The following is a 24,007-nucleotide window of genomic DNA, read 5'->3' on the forward strand; positions in this document are numbered from 1 at the left end:
ATTCACTAGAAAAGACAATGAAATGGAAATGGACTGCCTTCAAGTCGATCCAGACTTATGGCCATCCTATGAATAGAGTTTTCATGGTAAGCGGTATCTAGAGGGGGTTTACCATTGGCTCCCTCTGAGACTAGTCCTCCCCAGCTGGCTAGGGCCTGCTCAGCCTACCACAGCTGCACAAACCAGCCCCTTCCTTGTCCGCAACTGCCAGCTGGGGGGTAATTGGGCTCCTTGGGACTATGCAGCTTGTCCACGGCTACACGTGGCAGGGCACGTAACCCCTGAGCCATTCACTGTGGGGTGATCTTTAGCTGCCCCTTGACACCCAGGAGACACGAGCGGGGATTTGAACTCACAGACTCTGGACTCCCAGCCAGGCTCTCCTCCCCACTGTGCTATACCAGCTGTCTACAAAAGACAATAATGCTGGGGAAAACAGAAGGGAGTAGAAAAAGAGGAAGGCCAAACAAGAGATGGATTGATTCCATAAAAGAAGCCACAGACCTGAACTTAGAAGATCTGAACAGGGCGGTTCACGACAGATGCTACTGCAGGTAGCTGATTCATAGGGTCGCCATAAGTTGTAATCGCCTTGAAGGCACATAACAAAAACAAAGTGCTGTATGGACTGATAGCAGAAAAATAATAACATTGATAAAATATAATAGCCAACTGAGGCTGAGAGTCAGACCACCCCGTGAGTTTATCATGGCAGAGACAAAATTTGCAACAGGAGCATCCCTATTTCACATTTATTTATTTATTAAACTTATATACCGCCCCATAGCCGAAGCTCTCTGGGCGGTGCACAAGACTAACATCAAAATACAATAAACACATATTAACAATTTAAACACATTAAAAGATTAAAAATTTTAAAATACATTGGGATGTATCCAACTAGTTTCTACTTAGCGTTTTGTTGTTATGTGCCTTCAAGTCAATTATGGTGACCCTATGAATCAGCGACCTCCAACAGCATCTGTCATGAACCATCCTGTTCAGATCTTGTAAATTCAGGTCTGCTACTTAGAGTAGACCCTTTGAAATGAGTGAGCCTGTTAGTCAATTTAAATGGGTCTACTGTTTAATCTGTAGAGGATGAACACTGAATAGAGCCCTAACTTTCTTTTCTATAAGCAGAGATAGCCAGCCAGATGGAATCCGCCTTCTACTAGTGTATTTGTTTATCCACTCTGACTAGCAGCAGCTCTGCAGGGGCTCAAGCGGAGAAAAGTCCTTCCCATCATCTTTCAATGGGAGATTTGAACCTGGGACCTTTTGCATACAAAGGAGCTACTGCAGCCCCTCCCTGAATTCCTTTGTATGTGCTTAGATAGGTATATCTAGTATATGTGCTCTAGTTGTCACAAAGGGTTAAGCTGAGAGAGGCAGGATTCCTAGAGCGGCATTTCGGAAGTAAAGGATATGAGTAATGAAGGCCCTTCCTTTTTTTCTATCGATGAATCTGTAATGCTTTTCTTTGCTCCAAAGTAGTGTAACCAGATGCAGTATTCGAGGCTAGAGAAAGATCTTTGCACCGTCTGGGAGGGAGTCAGGTAAGTTAAAAAGGCAGCAACAGGAAGGAGCTTTCCTTTAGGAATATAAGAAAAAGCCCCGTTGCACGAGACCACAGGTCCATTCTAGCAGCCTGTTTCCAAGAGTGGGCAGTCAAATGTCTCTCGGATGCTCACAGGCAGAAACAAAAAGGCAGCTTACGCCTGCTGTTCTCTGTCTCCAGTAGCTTACTTTCACAGGTAGACTGCCTCTGAACATGGAGGTTCCATTTGGCTAATATGAGCTTTAGCTTTCGAGACACACATCCTCTGTGAATTTGTCTAATCCTCATCTTTTTTTAAAAAAAGTATAGAGGAGGATAATAAGTCTTATCAGTGGCTATTAGTTATGGCTATATGTTGCCTCCATGGTCAGGGGTGGTATGTCAGCAGTGAGCAGAAGGTAGGTCAGGATCTGGGTGATTTGCAGTAGGAGGAAGGGTCTCTAAAGATCTCTGAGTCTCAGTTAATTAACAACAGCAACATTTCTCTGCCCTCCCCTAAAAGAAATAAAAAGCTTCTGAAAGCTTATGGCAAAATCAGGAACTGATTCTTGTGTGAAAGGACTGTGACTAAGTTTTTGTATTGAAAAGAAATTCCTGGGCTAAGATATAGAATGTGTATACACCATACATTTAAAGTACATTTCATCCCATCCTTGAAAAAAAAAAAATCCTGGGAACTGTAGTTTATCCCACACAGAGCTACAATTCTCAGCACCCTTAACAAGCTACAGTTCCCAGGATTCTTTGGGGGAAGTCACATGCTTTAAATGTGTGCTTTAAATATATGGAATGTATGCAACATACTCAAAGGTGACTGGTTTCTAATTAAGTGTAGGTTTGTCCCATTTTCTAAGGTGCTGTTTTGCACTTCGCTCCTGCTGGTGAACCTCTGGACTCTAGGGGAAAACAGAGTAGATCCCACAAGCCTGAAGCCAGCCCAGCCCTGCACTGTGCCACTGAATACTGGTTGCCGGGGTAGTGCTGCGGAAGGGCATCTTTTTAATTTATTGTTACATTTATTAGGCATCCTGTTGCCCTTCAATTGTATCCCCAGGGTGGGTTTCCAAAGAGAATAAAACAATTAAAATCCTTAGGGTGGCTAAAAAAACCCCACAGAATCAGAAAAGCAGCATAAAACAGTCAAGAGGAACATAGGAAGCTGCCTTATACCAAGTCAGAACACTAGTACATCCAGTTCAGTAATGTCAGCACCAACTAGCAGCATCTGTCCAATTTTTCAGGCTGGAAGTCTCTCCCAGTCCTACCTGGAGATGCCACTGGGGATTGAACCAGAGACCTTCTGCATGCAAAACAGATAACTGCTAAGGTATGGCCCTCTCTGTTAACATTGTATAGCAAAATCTCAGGGTTTTTGTTTTTTAAAAGGCATTTGGTGCTAAAAGAACAATAAGCTAGCTGCCGCCAGAGTTCTCTTCTAGGCAAAAGAGCAGGCCAGGCTGTCTTTTTCCTGGTCATTTGGCAACCCTGAGGGGAGAGACAAAACACAGTGGAGAACATTAGGAATGGAGGAACAGCTGAGTCATATCTTCTCGTTCTTGCTGGAAGATTGTGGCGTGTTCTGCGTAGAAACTTGAGCCATCTCATCTGCCTGCTGTAAATAACTAACTGCAAACTCAATTCTTTGAGTGCCAAAAAGGAAAGTGGTGTCAGCAATCTGGGGAGAACCGCAAGGTTTGCAAAAAGTACCCAAAAAATCGAGAAAAGAAATCTAAGGCATGGGGTGGGCTGGGGGGACATTCTCATAAAGCTCAGCAAAGACTGAGCATGTTCAGTGGGCATGGAATGCTGACCCACTGATTGGTGAGGGTGGGATGGAAAACAGGAGGGCAGTTATGGAATGGGGCATCCTGAACAGGAGGACTTGAATCTGCGACATTTTGTTGCAGCTCCCATGCCTTCTCTTTGGTTCTTGCAGGAGCACCATGCCCTGTAAACAGTTGTGGACCCAGCAGTTTGACATTGCTGAGAAACATTGGCTAACGACGTGGGACTGACGACCACCAAGCCTTGGGGTGGCGATGGCAGCAGAGCGCAGATCTGTAGCCGCCTGGGCTGTCCAGCTGGATTCCGTGCCAGAGGACGGAGTGAAGACTGAGGCAGCGGAGGACATGTCGGAATCTGACCCAGGCAAAGCTGCAGTGAAAGGCCCTCTGGCTATCCGCTTGGCGAACATGGACAGATTCTGGGAAGAAACTGCACTGGACCATATTAAGCGGGAACCCGAGGGAGGGCCTCAGGAGTGCTGGGAAGCTCAGTGGCAGAGATTCCTAAAGGGCGTGCGGTCTGCTCAGCCTGAACCAGGAAACATGCAGCTGGGGAGGGACGGCCCGAGAGACATCGATCCTCAGGCTGATTTGGCTCCCTTGGAAGGGGAATTGGATGGGAGGCTGCAGCCTGGGCGAGACCAGGCGGCCCAAGTCTTGCCTGGCCCCGACAGAGAAAGCCACCAGCCTGCCCGCAGCATTTTGGCCACGGACAAGGCGGATTTCGGGGAAGTGAAGGAGGAGATCCCAGACGAGGCGGCCACCACCCCGGAAGTGGAGCGGCTCTGCTTCCGGCAGTTCCGCTACCAGGAGGCTGAGGGCCCCCGGGAGGTTTGGGAGATGCTCTGGAAGCTCTGCCATCGGTGGCTGAAGCCGGAGAGGCACACCAAGGAGCAGATCCTGGAGCTGGTGATCCTGGAGCAGTTCTTGGCCATCCTGCCCCAGGAGATGCAAGGCCGGGTCGGAGAAGGTAGGCCGGAGACTTGCTTTCAGGCAGTCGGCCTGGCAGAGGATTTCCTGGAGAGGCAGGAAGAGAACGAGCTACCGGAACGACAGGTGAGCGGGGGGGGGAGGGACAAAAGACAGTATGAAAGGGAGCCTGGAGGCCTAACCGTCAGTGGTAGCTTCTCCTGTTTGTATGCCCGTGCATTGGTTAGATTGACTGCTGCCTTAGAGATGGTTTTAAAAATAGGAGCTGGCAAATTCATGCAGGTCAGTAGAACCTCCAGGTTCAGAGGCTGTGTACCTTGGAGTGCCAGTTGCTGGGGACAGACAACAGTGCTGTTGGGGCAGTGCCCCATTTGCCCTAGTGGACCAGCCTGCCCTGCTGAGAAGGCAGCCTATGCTGGGCTTTGGCCATTGAGGGCTTTGTGCGAGTTTTTCTATCTGACATCTTGAAACGCTCTTGAAACTGAACAGGGAGCCTCTGCAGATGCAGGAGATGGGCTGCTGCCTCCTGTCCCGACTTAAGTCGTTTAATCCTCCACCCATCTTCAAAGGTAACTCAGGGGTAGAGCATCTGCCTTGCATGCAGAAGGTCCCAGGTTCAATCCTCGGCATCTCCAGGTGGGACCGGGGGGGGGGAACAGCCCTCTCCCTAAGACCCTGGAGAGGCACTGCCAGTCAGTGTAGCCAATACTGAGATAGATGGTCTGATTCAGTGTAATGCAAGGCCAGGCAACCTGTGGCCCTCCAGAGGTTGCTAGACTCCAACTCCCCATCTTCCCTGACCATTGGAAGTGCTGCCTAGGGGTGATGGGCACTGGAGTCCGGCAACCTCTGGAGGGCCTCAGATGTTCCCCATCCCTGTTTTATAAGGCAACTGCTGATGTTCCTAGTTTTTTTGAGGGTGGAGACATAGTTCAGTGGTAGAGTTAAGTTCCTTGAATGAGGAAGGTCCCAGGTTCAATCCCCGGCATCTCCAGGCAGAGCAGCGGTAGGGAAGCTGTTCCAGCCCAGGGGGCCACATTCCTTCATGAGCAGCCTTCGGGGGGCCAGATGCCAGTGGTGGGCGGGGCCAGAGGGCAAAGGGAGCAGAGCAGCGGATGCACCTCTTATCTTTGTGTTTGGGGGGCTATGCGGCAGCCACGCAAAAGCCAGAGTTTTCTGCACTCCCAAATCTCTCCGTCTAGGCAGAGGCATCGGAGGGCTTTAAAAGAGGATTAGACAAATTCATGGAGGAGAAGGCTATCAAAGGCTGCTATCCATGACGGCTGTGCTTGGCCTCCACAGTCAGAGGCAGTAGATGCTTCTGAATACCAGTTGCTGGAAACTGCAGGAGGAGAGAGTGCTCTTGTGCTCAGGTCCTGCTTGCAGGAGTCCCATGGGCAACTGGTTGGCCATGGTGAGAACCAATCAATAGCCTTTATTGCATAGTCAACAGACCATACCACTGCAGGCACTCACAGCAAGATACAAATACACAGACAAATACATTTTACAATTGTTGTACACTTTCAAAATCTCTTACAGTGCACTGGCTTACAGTACTTACAATACAAAGTAATTATAAGCTGTAAACCGTCAGATGACTTCAGGTAGCATATAAACAGGCCTTCGGACCCAGCATGTCCTTTCTGATCATCATTGCTTGATTTAAATATTTGGCCACACTCAAGGTAACTGATTCATCGGAGTCCTGAATAAGAATAATTAAAAGTGTACTGGCCGATTGCCCAGGATAATGGTGAGAACAAGATGCTGGACTGGACTAGGTGGCAGGGCTCTGGAGTCAGAGTCGGAAGCAATTTTGGGTGGAGTCGGAGTCGGTAGAAATGTACCGACTCCGGCTTCAGAATAAATTTTAATTGACAATTTTTTAAAATATAAATTCAAAATGTCAAAGAAGCTTCCCATGAAGTCAGCTGTAGTTGAGCATTTCGCCATAACTCAAGATGGAAAACATTTTGTGTGTCAGTGTGTGACACAGGACCCAGATGAAGACAAATGCTGTGATGCCAAGATCAGCGCATATTCAGGCAGCGATAAAAATGCTACTATGAGAGCTTCCAATTTAAAAAGACATTTACAGCCCTTTCCAGGGCTGTGGAGTTGGAAATAATTTTGGGTGGAGTCGGAGTCAGACAGTAGAAAAATAGAGGAGTCGGAATTGGAGTCGAAGGTTTGGCGTACCAACTCCACAGCCCTGCTAAGTGGGCCACTGACCTGATCCAATAGGGCTTATCTTATGTTCTCATGTTCTTATTATCAGAGTTCGACACTTCCAGCCAGGCAAAAGCACTCCGGGAGGGAGGGTTTGGGGCAGGGCAGGGGTGTGGCCCAGGAAATATTACAAAGGCCAAATAGAGAGGCCTTTGAGGGCCGCAGGTGGCCCCTGGTAGGACCTCTGCCTGAGACCTTGGAGAGCTGCCGCCAGCCAATGTTGACAATACTGAGCTCGATGGATCGGTGGTCTGACTCGGTCTGAGGCAGCTTCCTGTATTCCACAGTGCAGTGTGAGGGTTTAGGCAGAAAGGGTCGAATTCCCGGCATTTCTCATCCATATCTTTGTCTTGTTCTTTCTGCTGCTTCAGGCCCTGTGGACATTCAAGGAGGAAGCTGGTGATTCCCCCGAGGCAGGTGGGGATCTGTCGGACTCTGGTGAGTGGCCGCTCTTCAGAGAGGTCAAGCAGGAGGACACGGCTGCCGATGTCCCTTTGCTAGGTAAGGAGTCCTTGGCTGGATGACGTGAATCCCCTTTCAGGGTTATAGCTGCCTGTTGGCTACCAGGCCAAGTTCAAGGTTCTGGTTTTGGTGTACAAAGCCCTATACAGCTTGGGACCAGGATATCTGAAAGATCGTCTTATCCCTTATAAACCCAGCTGATCACTGTGCTCTGCAGGTGAGGGCTTCCTGCAGATACCATCTTATCAGGAGGTCCGTTCTGCACAATATAGGAAGTGGACCTTTAGGATAGTGGCACCGACACTTTGGAATTCCTTCCCCTTAAATATTAGACAGGCACCACCTCTGTTATCTTTTTGGTGCCTACTGAAGACCTTCCTCTTTCAACAAGCCTTTTAAGTAGAGACCTTATCCCAGTCTGCATCTGTGCTGGAATTGCTTTTTAAGATGTGTAGCTTTTTTAAAATAGATGTTTTTAAAGGTGTTTAGTTTTAACATGTTTTTAAAGATGTTTTGTTTTAATGTATTTTAAAGTCTGTTTTTATGACGTTTTATTTTTTTTTTTTTTTCAATAATTTTTATTCAGATTTTCATAAAACATACAAGACAAAATCATAAAACATTCAAAGACAAAAAACAAAATCAAAAATAGTTAAACAAAAAGAAAAAAAGAAAAGAAGAAAAAAAAAAAAACAAAAATAAAAAATAAAGAGTAAAATATTGACTTCCCATTTGTCAAAGATCAAATCAGTTATAAGTCTATAATATATAGCAATCCTGTCTCTTAAGTCATATTATAAAATCACTTTCCTCCAGTAGTTATCTTACTTAATCATCAAATCTCATAAACATTACTTTATTCTTTCCACAAAAAGTCAAAGAGAGGTTTCAATTCTTTAAGAAATATATCTATCAATTTTTTTTTCCAGATAAGCATATCGATTAATCCATCTCATTACTAATTATGATAATCTTATTGTCATAACCATAGTCAAAATAAACATTTCAATTAATCCATCACATCAGAATCTGTTAGGTTCAGTAATTTCAGTAGCCATTGTTCTATTATCTCTATTAGTTCCATTTTCCATCTTCCATCTTCAGTAGTCTTGTTAAGTCCAGTAATTTCAATATCCAATCTTCCATTATCAGTATTCCATAATAATCTTGCTGTCAAAGCCATAGTCATATAATAAGAGTCTGATGGGAATTACCTCTATCCCAAATATTTTCTTGCCATCCATTCTGAATAAGTTGCTGAAATACTGCTGTAAAATCATATCTCTGTTCTTTTTTTCAAAATACACTGGGTCATCTCTTAAAAGTTTTTCCATTGTCACATGGCTGCAGTTAATTCCATAGATTTTCTCTATATTGGGCTCCATCACATCATTCCAGTCCAGAAGATAATCCATGCCATTGATAACTTTATCTCTAGAATCTTCATTAATTTCTTCAGAGATAACATTGAGTTCCAAACAATAGATTTTATTTCTAAAGTCCATAGACTCCAAATCTTGTTCCTGTTCCACGTTTATTCCAATCTCCGGGATCTCCTCTCTCACAGGGACCCCTATTCCAGTCTCCAGGGTCTCCTCTCTCACAGGGACCCCTATTCCAATCTCCGGGGTCTCCTCTCTCACAGGGACCCCTTCCAGGGTCACCTCTCTCACAGGGACCCTTATATCTTTAATCTCCTGCTTCATTTTACTCAATTCAATTTTCGTTATCTCAATCTCATTCATTATTCTCTGAAACATAGTTATTTCCAGATTCTCAGCCACTTTCTTAATTGCCATTTTAAAAGAAAAATATAGGAAAACCACTTCTTATTTCAGCAACAATTGGGTTAATACTCCAAACTTGGTGACATCACAGTATAAACAGAGCAGACAGCCTTATCTCTCCAATAGTTAAGTAAACAAAATGCAGTTCCCAGGATCGAAGCAATTAATGGCAGTCGTCAAGAAACAGATTCGTCAAAATAAAATAGACCAAAAAGAGAGTAGTCTCAAAACAGTATAATATTTTTCAAAATAAAAATCTGGAATAGAAATCCCTCTTCTGTGTGTATCTTTAGAATGCAAATCCAGGACAGCTTTTTGCAACAAAAACAGAGATAAGCTATTAATTAGTGCGTAGCAGAGAGAAGTTACGGCTCCCCAGTGAGATGTCAAAAACCGATCAATCTGGCAAATCTCTTTTAAACAGCAACAATTTAAGTCAAGTAAAAGAAAAATATAGAAAGAAGGGTGCTTGCCTGTTAGTGCGTTCTCTCTTAGAAGATAAGATGAACGTTCGCTTTAACAGATAGAGCTTGCTGTTGAAAATCCGTCCCACCTTCGTCGGCTGGACCTCGTCCCATAAATTAATGAGATCTGGTCGTCCCAACAAAAATAGGCTTTGAGGTTAATCTCTTCGTTTCTCCCTACCCGGGAGAAGTTTAATCAGTCAAAAAAAAAAGAAAAAACTGACTGATATATCTGAATAAGCTTCTTTTGAGGCAGGAGCCCGTCTCAAAAGCAGGCACAGGCTAAGTCACCCTTCCCGGAAGTCCCTTTTTATGACGTTTTAGAGTGTTTTTAGTTTTTTTGTTCGCTGCCCTGGGCTCCTACTGGGTGGAAGGGCGGGATATACATTTAATAAATAAATACATAATAAATAAATAAAATAAATGTAGGCAAAGATAGGAAGCTGTCTTAGATGTCTTCTCATTAGTAAGGAAATGCTCTGCCAGGGTCCTGGAGCATCTTTACTGGTCAAACAGGACAATATAGGATGAGATGGATCAATGTCTGGTTTGGTTTAAGGCAGATTCACCAGGCTGTTAGCTGTTTAGGCAGATACGTCTCTACTTCATTTTATTGTTCAGATATTTGTAAGCCAAAAAACTCTCCCAAGGCAGCTTGCATAAAAATTTTAAAACACAATTATTTAAAGCACTCATTTACAAAGCCTCAAAGAAAGTCCAGCTAAGCAACTCTCTAAAATTAAAAAAGCATTAAGAACAATTTAAAACCAGCAGAACAATACCTAATACCACCAAATGAAAGCATCTTGAATAAGAGCTGTTTAAAATGGATAGGCCTTTTTTAAATGCCAGAACTGATGGTCCCAGCTGTATGTCTCCTAAGGAGGGAGTTCTGCAAGTAAGAGGCCCTCACGGTTAAGGCCCTGCCTCTAGTGCCACAAATCTAACTGATACCATAAACAGCCTAGAAAGTAGGATATCGGATGCTTCTCTTAGGGTCTGGGTAGGTTCACACAGGTATGTAGGCAAGTCTTCAAGTAATCTAGTCTCAAACCTTTTCAGTGCTGTATAATTTAACACAAGCCCCCCTTTCTCTTTGATAAAGAGAAATCCCCCACTGTAAAGATTGTCTCTTTATTCCAGCAGGTGGCGAGAGGACATTTTGGAAGGAGAAGAATATGCTGGTCAATTCTGAAGGTGAAGTACGTTGGATGCTGCCAGGGAGAACAGAACAGACCATTTCACGATACCCTGACTGGGGAGAAACTTCTGAAAACCAGCAGGAAGCTTGCCCCCATAATGAAGAAGGCGAATCCATTCATTTTCAGCTCCCTGCAATGCCAATCCAGCAAAGAATTCTCAAAGGCGAGATATGTACTGAGTGTGGAAAATCCTTTCGATGTAAAGCAGAGCTCACTGAACATCAGAGAATGCATTCAGGAGAGAAACCTTACATGTGCCCAGACTGTGGGAAGAGCTTCTGCAGGAGGAATGTCTTGGTTGCACATCAGAGGATCCACACTGGGGAAAAGCCCTTTAATTGCCTAGACTGTGGGAAAAACTTCAATCAGCGATCACATCTTACAGCTCACGAAAGAACTCACACGCAAGAGAAGCCATTTGATTGCCCTGACTGTGGACAAAGCTTTAGCAGGCGAACTGGACTTGTGGCTCATCAGAGAATACACACGGGAGAGAAGCCCTATCATTGCCCAGACTGTGGGAAAAGCTTCAGGCAGAGATTCGACCTTATTCGACATCAAAGAATCCACACAGGTGAGAAACCGCACGAGTGCCCTGACTGCACCAAAAGCTTCAGGAACAAGTCAGCTTTCCTTGTGCACAGGAGGATCCACACAGAGGAAAAACCATACCCATGTTCAGGTTGTGGGAAAAGCTTCCGCCATCGCACAAACCTCCTTGCGCATGAAAGGATTCACACAGGAGAGAAGCCATACAAGTGCACAGAATGTGGAAAGAGCTTTGGCGATGGGTCATCCCTTATGAAACACAAGCGAGCCCACACAGGAGAGAAACCGTATAAGTGCTTGGAGTGTGGGAAATGTTTTTCACAGAACGCCGGCCTGGTACAGCATGAGAAGATCCACACAGGAGAGAAGCCCTTCCAGTGCCCTGACTGTCCTAAAAGTTTCAGGGACAAGTCAGCTTTTGTTGTACACCAGAGGACCCACACGAGGGAGAAACCGTATCATTGCTCAGGCTGTGGGAAAAGCTTTAGCCACCGCTCTAACCTTCTTAAGCACGAAAGAATCCACACTGGGGAGAAACCGTACAAGTGCTTGGAATGTGGGAAGGGCTTCACTCAGAAGCCAAATCTCCTTGTGCACGAGAGGACACATCTGAAAGAGAAAGCGTAGATTTTCTCAGAGGGTGGGGAATGCCACCTCACTAGGCATCAGTGGAGGAGCAAATAGCTGAAAAATAAATAAGGTCACAAGTCTCCTTTTAGAGATGCTCCAGTCTCTTGGCATTTCCTGCCATTATTGAACGGCAAAGAGGAAAGTCAGGAGAAGTGTGTGTGTGTTTATTTGTGGCATAATAGTGTGGGAGGTCGTCAGGCCATGGTCAAGTCTCAGTGTAGATGGAGAGACCTTCTTGATAAGGTTCTTTTCATATCGTTCAGCAGTGAAGCTTGCAGGGATCAAAAACCATCTAAGGACATAAGGAGAGCCCTGGTGGATCAGATGGAAGGTCTGCTGACACCAGCATCCTGTTTCCCACAGCTTAGTTTAGTTTCTTTGGAGACTGCTTTCCCGCAGGAGACTGCATCCAAAACAGCTTACCATGAACATTAACTTGTTATCGAGATACATAATTTTTTTTAAAAGCTGCCAATTTGTTATAAGTAGAGATATGAAAGGCTAGGAAAAAATCCTGTTTTGTCTGGTATTTTCTTCCAATTTTTTCCGTTTTTTTCCCCCTGGGCCTTCGCATCTTTAATAACATGGGTTCCCCACTTCTGGTTCATGGACCACCAGCGGTCTGCAAGCTTATATTGCTTCATTTTTCCTGATATTGTATTTTAGAATCATAGAATCATAGAGTTGGAAGGGGCCTTGTAGGCCATCGAGTCCAACCCCCTGCTCACAGCAGGAAATCCACAGCTAGAGCATCTCCCGCAGATAGCTGTCCAGCCTCTGCTTGAAGACATCCAGCGAAGGGGATCCCACCACCTCCCTAGGCAGTCGGTTCCATTGCCGAACTGCCCTTACTGTCAAGAAGTTCCTTCTAATGTCCAATCTGAATCTACGCTCCTGCAACTTAAAACCATTAGACCTAGTCCTACCCTCTGGGGCAGCAGAGAACAAATCTGTACCCTCCTCTATGTGACAGCCCTTCAGGTACTTAAAGAGTGCAATCATGTCGCCCCTCAGCCTTCTCTTCACCAGACTGAACATGCCAAGTTCCTTCAACCTTTCCTCATATTTTATTATACTATAGCTTGAATTCCATGGAATGCAAATGCTAATACAATAAAATCCAATGTAAGAAATAAAAGAAGCAATAACATTACAGTTAAAAATCATACAGCACCTAGCACCAGCACACTGCAATTGCTACAACAGGCAGAAAAAACCATTAAGTGGTCCTCGAAAACCCTCAGTAATTGTCAAGTGGTCCGTGGGAACAAAAGTGTGGGAACCGCAGTGTTATAACACATATCAATAAATTCAAATATGGCCAAATGAGCAGTTTAATAAAACACAGAGTAAATTCAGTGTTACTATGAAATAATCTAGGCTTAGTACCCAAGTACAAAGGTAACTAAAGTAAATACATTAAAATAAAGCAACTCCCATCATTCCTGGATACTGGCTGTGCTAGCTGAGGCTGATGGTAGTTGGGAGTCCCCACAACATCTGGAGGGTCAGAGGTTTCCCCACTGTTCCCAGACTGGCACTGTGAAGATGTATTGGGCTACAGCTCCCATCAGCCCCAGCCAATATGGCTAAGGATGATGGGAGTTGTAGTCTGACAACATTGGAGGGGGCAGCAAATGGGCTTAGGCCTAGGCTGAACTGCTTAAGTCATGTTATTGCTGTTTCCTTTGTATTTATACACATAAATCCCTTTGTCTTTTACTCTTGCCTCCATTACTGGATACCACAGGAAGCAAGAGCCCTCTCCCCATTGCTCATCACTGGCAGCTGGTATGTGGAGGTAGACTGCCTCTAGGCATGTAGGTTCCATAAACCCGTCTTGAGTGATAGCCACTGAGGGCTGTAGCTAAGTGGCAGAGTATCTGCCTTGCATGCAGCAGGTCTCTGGTTCAGTCCCCAAAGTTTCCAGGGAGGGCTGGGGAACAGCCCTGCCTGAAACCCTAGAGAGCCGCTGCCAGTCAGTGTGGACAATACCGAACTAGATTGACCAATGGTCTGACTCTGTAGAAGGCAGTTCCCTGTGTTCCTATGCTTTCCTTCATGAATTTGTCCAGTCCCCGTTCAAAGCCATCTTTATTTATTTTTCATGTACATCATTCTACCTTTCCCGGAGGCTCAAGGTGATACATATACTCTCCCCCGCCTATTTTATCTTCACAACAACCCTGTGAGGTAGCTCAGGCTGAAAGAGATAGCGACCAGCCCAAGGCTCACCCGGTGAGAGCTTCATGGCTTTGACTGCAGCTTTGAACTCGGGGCGCTCCAGTCCTAGCCAGACACTCTAATCTCACCGCTGTGTCACACTGCTCTACTTTAAGAAGCCAGTGAACACCAGTACACCTTGTGGAAGGGAATCCCATGCATTAATTATGCCATGCGGGGGGGGCAGGGAGGAACCTGTGATTCTCCAGATACTTCTCGACTACAACTCAATTATGGAATGATCTCTCTGACGAGGTGCTCCTGGCGCCAACACTGTTATCTTTTCGGCGCCAGGTCAAGACTTTCCTCTTCTCCCAGGCATTTTAGCATGTGTTTTATACTGTTTAAATTTTTTAATTGTTTTTATAAGATCTGTTTTAAATTGTATTTGTTCTAATGTTTTTAGTTACTGTAAACCGCCCAGAGAGCTTCGGCTATAGGGCGCTATACAAGTATAATTAAATAAATAAATAAATAAATAAAACTCCTGTGGTCCCTGAGATGCTGACAGGTGGGGCAGATGTGGTCCAGCAATATCTGGAGGGCTACAGGTTCCCCATCCCTGAATTATTGGAAGCGGCCTTCTACCAAATTAGATCATTGGTCCATCTAACTCAGGATTGTCTGCACTGACAGGCAGCAGCTCTGCAGGGTGTCGGGCAGGGCACATTCCCAGCCTTCCCTGGCAATGCTAGGGATTGAATTTAGGACCTGCATGCAAAGCAGGTGCTCTTTGCAGTGTCCCTGGGAAGAGGGATTGGTCCATTGTTAAGCCACTTGGGGAATTGTAGCTCTGTGAAGGGGGTAGGGGGTCTCCTGACAACTTGGCACCCTTCACAAACGACATCTCCCGGGATTCTTTGGGGGAAGCCATGACTGTATGCTGATGCTTTAAATGGAGAGTGATGCTGGGGCCCGAGCTATTATCATTTTTGTGTGGGGGGAAAACATGACTTGCTTTTATCCAACTCAAATCTGCCAGCCAGTTTCCTGGAGAAGAGAAGACTGAAGGGAGATATGATAGCACTCTTCAAGTACATGAAAGGCTGTCACACAGAGGAGGGCCGGGATCTCTTCTCGATCATCCCAGAGTGCAGAACACGGAGTAATGGGCTCAAGTTACAGGAAACCAGATTTTGGCTGAACATCAGGAAAAACTTCCTAGCTGCTACAGCGGTACAAAAATGGAACCAATGACCTAGGGAGATGGTGGGCTCTCCAGCACTGAAGGCCTTCAAGAGGGAGCTGGACAGCCACCTGCCGGGTATGCTTTAAGTTGAATGCCTGCATTGAGCAGAAGGTTGGATGTGATGGCCTTATAGGCCCCTTCCAACTCTACGATTCCATGGTTAGATCTACCCTAATGACAGTATCTAACCCAGCCTTCCCCAGCTGGCCACCTTCCAGATGTTTTGGGCTATAGCTTCCTTCAGCCCCAGCCAGCCTGCTCTATTGACTGGGGCTGATGTGGTTTGCAATCCAAAAAGATCTGGAGGGCATTAGGTTGGGGAAGGCTGGCCCCAATGGCAGCTATTGCCTTCAGGCTTTACTTGGAGGCATCTGATTGGCCGCTGTGGGAAACAGGAAACTGGAGTTAGGGTCCCTCCAGGTTGGGGTGTGTGTGTGTGTTTCCAGGTGCATTCTGCAACATGTCACTGAAGCAACAATAGTGCATTAGGGCTGGATTTATACTGCACCGTCCATACACCGTCCTACTTTCTTGGGTGTGCTTTAATGTTTCCCCAGGGTTTCTACATTATTGCCATCTGGAGGGACGCTGTGGCTCTTTAGGACAACAAAAACGGGACCAAAAAAATGCATAACCAGGGCGTTTGTGGAGTAAAAAGTTACAGGATTCCAGCAGGAAGTGTCGGGACGTGCACTGAATGGAAACCGAGCAATATGTCTGCCCCTCAAACTTTTGCAGGCACAAGCGGCATTGAAAGCAGAATCACTGCCCCAATATCATGAGCGCAAATCATGATGAATGCTCAATAAAAAGGATCTGTGGAGAGATCTTAAATCTGATCCAGCAGGGTTCCTCTTATGTCCTTATGAGCTTTTTCAAATATAGTTTTATGTTGCAGCTGTACTTTTGAATGATCTGATTGCCAGGGGTGGGGGTTTTATGACGAGTCCAGACTGCTGTATCACAGGAAATGAATATGTGAGATGTGACTGCTGATGTAAAAGGGCTCTGAACTGTCTGCAGTTGTGCCAAAGAAATATTTGGAACTTGGTATAGAAATTAGCTTTCTTTTTTAAAAAAACAACAACTGGTTTCTAGTCCTTATGAACAGAATTATAGACTCAACAAATGGAGTGAGCAAAGCGTGGGAAAGTTGGAGGCAGGGGACTGGAATAAGACTTCTGGCCTTGGCGGCAGCTCCTTAAAACTGATCTCTTTGCTTCCGTCATAGCCAGCAAAAACAAAAAGTTTTCATCATATGAATAGCATACAGTACATTTAAAGCACATGGCTTCCCCCCAAAGAATCCTGGGGATTGTACCTCTAAGAGGGGTACACTACAATTCCCAGGATTCTTTGGGGGAAACCATGTGTTTTTAAGTGCATGGTGTGGACGTGACCTTAGAATTTGGACGCCCTGTTGTAGAGTGTTGCTGTCTTTCAAAACAACCTAAAGCAGATACAGAGCCCAGTGTGCAAGTGCTTGAATTTTGAAGAAAGCCTAAAATGCCAGAGCTGATCTTGCGAAACGTCAAAGCATCCGTGGGGAAGCAACAATGATAAAAGTGTTTGTGAAAAGGCAATGTGCAGTATTGTGTCATTGTGGATTTTTGGGGAGAGGGAAGGGGAGAGAAGAACAGAGATTCATGCATGTCAAGGTGAAGGTACATTAAAAAAATACTTTCACTAGATCCTTGTGTTGCTTGCTTTACATATTTTTCTTAACCATCCACAAAACAGGTAAATTCTTAACCTGTAGGTTGTGGTAGAGAACATAGTTAAAAAATAAGAGCATAGGCTAGGATCACCTTCCCCTACATGACCAAAAGAGGGGCTTCCTGGCCTATATCTGGCCCTTGCGACTCTCTCCCGGGCCCCACCCCTTCCTCAGCCCCACCTCTTATCCCCAAGCCATGCCCCTCACTGGCTCTGCTTTGCACCCTCCTTGAGAGTTTTTGCTTGGCTGCAATGTAGCCTTGAACTCTGATCATGGCTCTTGCTTTCCAGGATGGAGGACAGAGAGGGGTGTGTGAGTAACTGTGGTTGATGCTTAACATATCATGCTTAATGACATCACTAGGGCCCTGCCCTGTGACATTACTAGGGCCCACCCCTGTAATCTCAGGGTTTGGGATGTTTCTGACCTGGCAACCCTAACTGTATCTCGAGCATTGTCAGGTACATCTGAAGTCCATGAAAAGTCACAAAGAACTGCTGATTGTAAGCAGAACCAAAATCCTGCATCTTCGCGCTGGTGCATTGTCTTAGCTCAACTGAGGACTGCGCACACCCCATACTTTTAACTTGCATGACTTTCCCAAAGAATCCTGGGAGCTGTAGTTTGTTAAGGATACTGGGAATTCTAGCTCTGTGAGGGGTAAACTGCACGTCCTAGGATTCTTTGGGGGAAGCTCCGTGTTTTAAATTTGCTTCACATGTATGGCTTCTGCTCCCCACATTCCAGAATACAGGCAGACTGAGACATTTCTGCCCTTACGAAAGACACCAAGACCTGCTTAGAACATGAACCAGAGTTTTTGGACCAAAGTTTGCTTCTTTGCATTCCATGGCACTCTTTAGGGAGATCGCCTTCACCACAAAAAAGATGTGCCCCTGCCCTGAGTAGTGGGCTGCATGAGGGCTAATACAGTAGGGCTCCGCTTTACGGCACTTCGCTAATGCGGCGGTCTCAATTAGACGCAATTCGACTAAAGCCCCACTCATACGGCGCTTGTTCCTCTTTTATGGCAGTTTTCAGGCATCGCGCATAGGGTTGCCATATTCCAGTTCCACAAATCCGGACAGGCTAATTTGCATATTATGCAAATTATTTGCATATTAATATTTGGATTGTCCAGTTGTTTTGTTTTTGTGCCTAGGAATTACCACCAAAAACTGGGGAAAGATGAGAGAAATCTTTTTTTTAAAAGCAACATTTTCAGCCTTAAATGCCTAGACTCTAGTTTCCAACACTATGGAGTATTTATTGATTGATTAAGAGGATTTATACCCTGCCCTTCTGCTGTTAAAAACAGAGCTCAGCACAGCTTACAAATATAATAAAAACAATAAAAATACACAATCAATATAAAAACATAATAAAAACACAAAATAGCAACAAACATAAAGTAAGTCAGGGCAGCAGTACGGTTAACCATATACAATATATTTCAAAGATGTGGTGGGTGGAGAAAAGCGAGAAGCCAAAATGTTAGGAAAAGGAGTCTTTCACACTACATGCTCAGTTCTAAATACTGTTGCAGCAAGTTTTACAAGTTCCTCCAGTATTCTACTGGTGCAGGCATTCAGACATTCAAAGTATCTGTATGTTTCTTAGGTTTTATAAAAGCAGAGCTTTGCTTAACTCAAAATTTCTCAACCACATCTACACAGGTTCCACCTCCATACTCAAAATGAAACTGGGCCTGGAAGTGTGCAACAACCCCACACATACCTTGCTAATTAGATTACCAATGCCAGGATGTCTGTCTTATCGACTACTCTCCTGCTCCCCCCCCCCCACCGGGCATCATGAAAGACCCAGTCCTGGGCTCAGAAAGAAAATAAATATCTGGTCCTCTTCAAAGTATTGATAAGCCTCTTGTTTTAATTGAAATAATAATTATAAATTCTTGCTCTTATCACTAATGGGAGTTAATTATCTTGCATATGCTGCTGTTGCTTCTATGGCTGTAACGGAGTGAGGTTAAAGATAAGTGAAATGCAAATAGGAAAAAAAAAACACAAAAGGCAGTATCACTTTCCTAAATGTAATACCATACCAACCACAACAAGATTCCTGTGAGTAAGACAGAAAAATCAGCATCCCACAACCAGTCAGGATTCATAAGCAAAAACCAAAAATATGATAAATGAAGAAATACTTATATAAGCATGACTATCAAATATATTTATTATTTACACAAACTGTAAAGATATTTATAGTGCAATCCTAGGTTTATTTATTCAGAAGCAAGTCCCAGTGTATTCAGTGGGTCCTACTCAAACAGGGGCAGAAATGCAACCTCAAGTGATAAGCAACATATGGGATTAGCATTGCTTTTACAAAAAGCAAGTATTGGGTGTGGGGTGGACTGAATGAACAGCATACGTTGGCAAACCACGCTGCTGTTCTCAGTACACTATCTCTCAAGACATTGCGATCTGACCAGTGGAAAAACAGGATGTGGTTAACTTTATGGCTGTAAACGATACTGACATCTGTAGTGGTTAAATAACTGCCTGCATATTGCCACGTAGATAATGCTGTTGTACTATGTATGTACGTGATGTTATACAATAGTTAAAGGTCATAGGCTGTTTATGGAGAGAAAATAATCCACGCCTCCAAGCGGAGGTAAAATAAAAGCGGAGACGAGAATTACGAGGGGGGCTCCGAAATTGAACTCTGGTCTCACCGTGTCTCACTGTGTCGTGATATCTACATCTGGTGACCCCGACGTGATTCAGAACAAACACCCTCGTACCCACTGGCAGGATCAGCCAACGGTGCACCTCAGCGTACAGCTCCCATTCGTGAGTATGGGGGGGGAATTGTCAGCTCAGCAGAAGGTTCATGCACAAGAGCTACAAAAAATTTTAAAACAGGATACCTCAGCTTTTATAAGTCGTTCTCACATTGAATCATTGTTAAAAACAATTCAATGTCAATGTCCATGGTATCCAGAGCAAGGATCACTACGTCAGTCAGATTGGATAAAGATAGGGAGAAAATTACATGAAGAACCAAGAGCACCTATTCACCATCTCTTATTATGGCAAAAGTGTGCTGAGGCCATTAGTCATTTAGGGATAAAAGAGACATCGCTGTTTGCCAATTCTGACCAGAAAACTCCTCTTTATCCCCAACTTTCTTTACCTACACCTGAAAAGGATATTGAGAAATTTGTAAATGCTCCTCCATATAGCCCTCCAGTCCAACAAGAACAGGTTACTGGGAAGGTTAAAGCAGCCATAGCTCAGGCTGCAGCCTCAGGATTATTATCTATGGAAGAAATGGGAGACTGGGAGGGTACAATTTCAGCTTTTCCCGTTACATATCAGCCAGATCCTAATAATGCTAATAATCGCATAGCAACTTGGACAGCTCTTCCGTTTTCTGTTATTAGAGAAATAAATAAGGCAGTAAGAGAATATGGGATTACGGCTAATTATGTACAAGGGATGTTGGAAGGAGTAGCTACTGGATATAACATGATCCCTCAAGATTGGAAGGATCTCTTTAGGATGATTTTGACTCCTTCGCAATATGTAGTTTGGGACCAAGAATTTAGACATGCTGCTATAGCAGCTGGGGATGCTAATATCATTCCCGAGCAAATTTATGGGTCAGGTAATTTTGCTACCATAGCACAACAAGGGGTATTGCCTGAAGCCGCATTTCATCGAACTGCTGAGTGTATACAGAAAGCATTTAAAAAGGTGCCTGCTGGGAAAGAACCCTTACGTTCTTTTACGAATGTACGGCAGCAAGCAACAGAGCCCTATTTTCAGTTTGTTGACCGTTTGAAAGAGGCTCTGACACGGCAGGTTGATAACCCTCAGGCACAAGGGGAATTATTGTTAAAATTAGCTTACGAGAATTCTAACACAGACTGTAAAAAGATTTTGAAAAACATTATTCATAGACCGCAATATGAATTGGGAGACATGATTCAAGCTTGTGCAGAGGTAGGTACACATGTTCATGCCATGACATTGTTAGCTGGGGCATTAAGACAGGGTAACAAACCTACAGGCAATTGTTTTAATTGTCAAAAGCCTGGTCATTTCAGAAGGGAATGTCGGGCTCCTGGCGGAGGAGCATTTAAAGGTGGGGGCACTGTTACAAACCGGCCAAAGAAAATCTGTCCGAAATGTAAAAAGGGTTATCATTGGGCTAATCAGTGTCGTTCAGCTCCCACTACCAATACCAATGTGTCTTCCCGTCCTATTGAGGGAAACTGAACTTGGGGCAGGCTTCCAGCCCCGAATCTCAAGGAAGTGTACCCACCCCTGCTACTCAAGGAAGCGCTGGAATTGATTTAATACATGCAGAGTCAAAAGATGTTCCTTTGCCTGGAGCAGTTCTTTTAATGCCTACCACACTCACTGGCCCTTTACCAGAAGGCACCGTAGGCCTTGTACTACCGCGATCCTCTGCTTCCAAGAATAATATAATGGTGGTACCTGGTGTTATTGATTCTGATTATCAGGGAATTATTTATATTCAGTATTGGAGTCACCTTCCCCTTCAGTTGAAGAAGGGAGATTCTTTTGCGCAACTATTGTTATTGCCATATCGTCTTTTCACATCGAACACTTCCTCCCAAAAACGTACTGGTGGATTCGGATCTACAAGGACGAAATCGCCGAGTGTGAGTATTTCAGGTAATCCTTTCCATCCACAGGTAGCTGCAGTACTGGCAGAAGTGACCAGGGAGAAACCGGTTCGTAAGTATTGTTTAAACAATGTTATTTTTGAAGGTATTATAGATTCTGGGGCAGATGTCACAGTAATTGCTGAACATAACTGGCCATCCTCTTGGCCAGTAGAAGTGGCCCCTTCTGTGTGGGGAGTGGGCGGAGCTCAGGATTCAAAACGGAGTAAGGATTGGATACAAGTTGTTGCTCTTGATGGTGATCGTATAGCCCACATTCGCCCTTGTATTTTGGACATTTCAGTAAATCTGTGGGGAAGGGATTTACTGGAGCAATTCCAGACCACCATTGTTATTAATGATTAGCCAACAAAAGGCAGCTCTTCCTTTACAATGGAAGACAGACATACCCATTTGGGTAGAACAATGGCCCTTACCCAAAGAAAAATTAGAAGCTCTGCACCAACTGGTAAAGGAGCAACTGGAAGCTGATCATATAGCAGAAAGTAATAGCCCTTATAACACCCCAGTGTTTGTGATTAAAAAGAAATCTGGAAAGTGGAGGCTCTTACATGATTTACGAGAAATAAATAAATTAATTGTGCCCATGGGTCCGCTACAATGTGGGACGCCTAATCCAAATTTAATTCCATATGACTATTCCTTAGCTATTATAGACCTGAAAGATTGCTTTTTCACAATACCGTTACAAGCGCAAGACGCACCGAAATTTGCGTTTACTGTTCCCGTATATAATAACTCTGGCCCTGCGCAACGATATCAATGGAAAGTGCTACCTCAGGGCATGTTAAATAGTCCAACCCTATGTCAACAGTTTGTAGACATGGCCCTGCGACCCTTTCGGGCTCAATACCCTACATTATTGGTCTACCATTATATGGATGACATCTTGGTGGCTGGGAGAACCCTCCCATCTATGTGGCAACAACACCTTACTGATCATTTGTCACAGTCAGGGTTGCAGATTGCCCCTGAAAAGGTACAACTCAAAGAACCATTTCTGTATTTAGGACATAAATTAATGCAATCCTACTCCACTCCTGTATTGCCCTGTCTTACTTTGTCAATGAAGCCAACTTATGTAGAACTACAACAATTCTTGGGTTCTATTAATTGGATTCGACCATATTGTAAACTTACCACTCAAGACATGGGGCCTTTATTTGAATGTTTAAAACAAGGACGTCAACCTGCAGATATTATTACTTTAACGGAACAGGCAAGGCAATCCCTAGAATTAGTTTCTACAACGTTAAAAGCTATTTGGGTGGATCGACAAATATTGAATAAACCACTGATTTTATTTGTTTTATTTGATGGAAGCCAACTTTTTGCTGCACTCACTCAGGAGTCAGGCTCCAATGCTACACATATAATAGAGTGGCTTTACTTAGCCCATACACCAAAGTCATCTATCACAACTTTGCCAATGCAAGCAGCAGAAATAATCCAAAAAGCACGATTACGATCAAGGCAATTATTAGGTATCGATCCGGTTGAAATTTCGTTGCCTCTTAAACTTTACACATGGGAAAATGCTGTTGCGCTTTCTGATGACCTTCAATGGGCTTTAGTCTCTTATTTGGGCACAATTTCATGTCGTTCCTCATCAGATCCACGGCTTCAAATTACACAAAAAATTCCTATCCAGTTTCAATCTGTAATCAGTTTACAACCCTTACCTGCGGTCACGGTCTATACTGATGGCAGTCCAACTAGAGGGGTTGTTGCATGGCACGAGCAGGGGGTTTGGAAGACAATTTTCACCTTACCCCAAACTTCCGCTCAGAGATCTGAGTTGGCCGCTGTTAGTATGGCGCTGTTGACTTTTGCAGATCAGGAGGTTAACATTATTACCGATAGTCTTTATGTTAAGAATGTTGTACTTGCATTACCCGGTAGTTATGTCTCTCCCATGCTGGACACTAATCTACTTGCTCTTATGCTTACACTTCAAAAACTCATACATACTCGGTCTTGTCGATTTGCTATATTTCATATTCGCAGTCATCAACCTTTCCCAGGATTGTTAACAGAAGGTAATCAATATGCTGATCAGGCTCTTCGTGCCCTCCTTTGCACACCCATAGAAAGTCATGCCCTTCATCATCAAAATGCTAAAGCACTCCAGAAGCAATTCCATCTTACTGCCCAGGAAGCCTCTGCCATTATTCAACAATGTCCCCAATGCACACAGTTAACTCTATCCCCAGAACCAGGAGTGAACCCACGAGGTCTCATAGTTAACCAGTTGTGGCAAATGGATGTTACACATTTTCCTACTTTCTCCCCATGGAAGTATTTGCATGTTACAGTAGATACATATTCCGGATACATATGGGTAACTCCTCAGAAAGGGGAAAAAACTAAGAATGTTATTAATCATGTCATTCGTTCTATTGCCATCATGGGCCAACCTCAGACGATAAAAACTGATAATGGTCCTGCATATGTTTCACAGCAATTTGCACAGTTTTGCACTAAGTGGTCCATTACACATTTGTTTGGTATTCCTTATAATTCTACAGGTCAAGCTGTCGTCGAACGTACCAATCGTACCCTTAAAGAGCATTTGCTTAAACAAAAACAAAAA

General features: G+C 44.3%; 1 protein-coding gene across 3 annotated transcripts; it reads left to right on the forward strand.

Annotated features, from left to right (window-relative positions):
- The first annotated feature begins 1,436 nt into the window (after positions 1 to 1,436).
- LOC133381227 (zinc finger protein 436-like) lies at positions 1,437 to 16,650 on the forward strand. Of its 3 annotated transcripts, none has more exons than XM_061620020.1 (5): positions 1,437 to 1,559; positions 2,803 to 2,888; positions 3,498 to 4,401; positions 6,879 to 7,008; positions 10,364 to 16,650. In XM_061620020.1, the coding sequence occupies exons 3-5, from the start codon at positions 3,601 to 3,603 to the stop codon at positions 11,596 to 11,598; spliced, it is 2,166 nt and encodes a 721-aa protein (XP_061476004.1). In that variant the 5' UTR covers positions 1,437 to 1,559; positions 2,803 to 2,888; positions 3,498 to 3,600; the 3' UTR covers positions 11,599 to 16,650. The 3 variants fall into 3 exon arrangements, with proteins under 3 accessions (XP_061476004.1, XP_061476007.1, XP_061476006.1); XM_061620023.1 differs by having other exon boundaries at positions 10,367 to 16,650; XM_061620022.1 differs by lacking the exon at positions 2,803 to 2,888.
- Positions 16,651 to 24,007: the final 7,357 nt, after the last annotated feature.

Source organism: Rhineura floridana, chromosome 3, assembly GCF_030035675.1.
Source record: "Rhineura floridana isolate rRhiFlo1 chromosome 3, rRhiFlo1.hap2, whole genome shotgun sequence".
Classification (NCBI taxonomy): domain Eukaryota; kingdom Metazoa; phylum Chordata; class Lepidosauria; order Squamata; family Rhineuridae; genus Rhineura; species Rhineura floridana.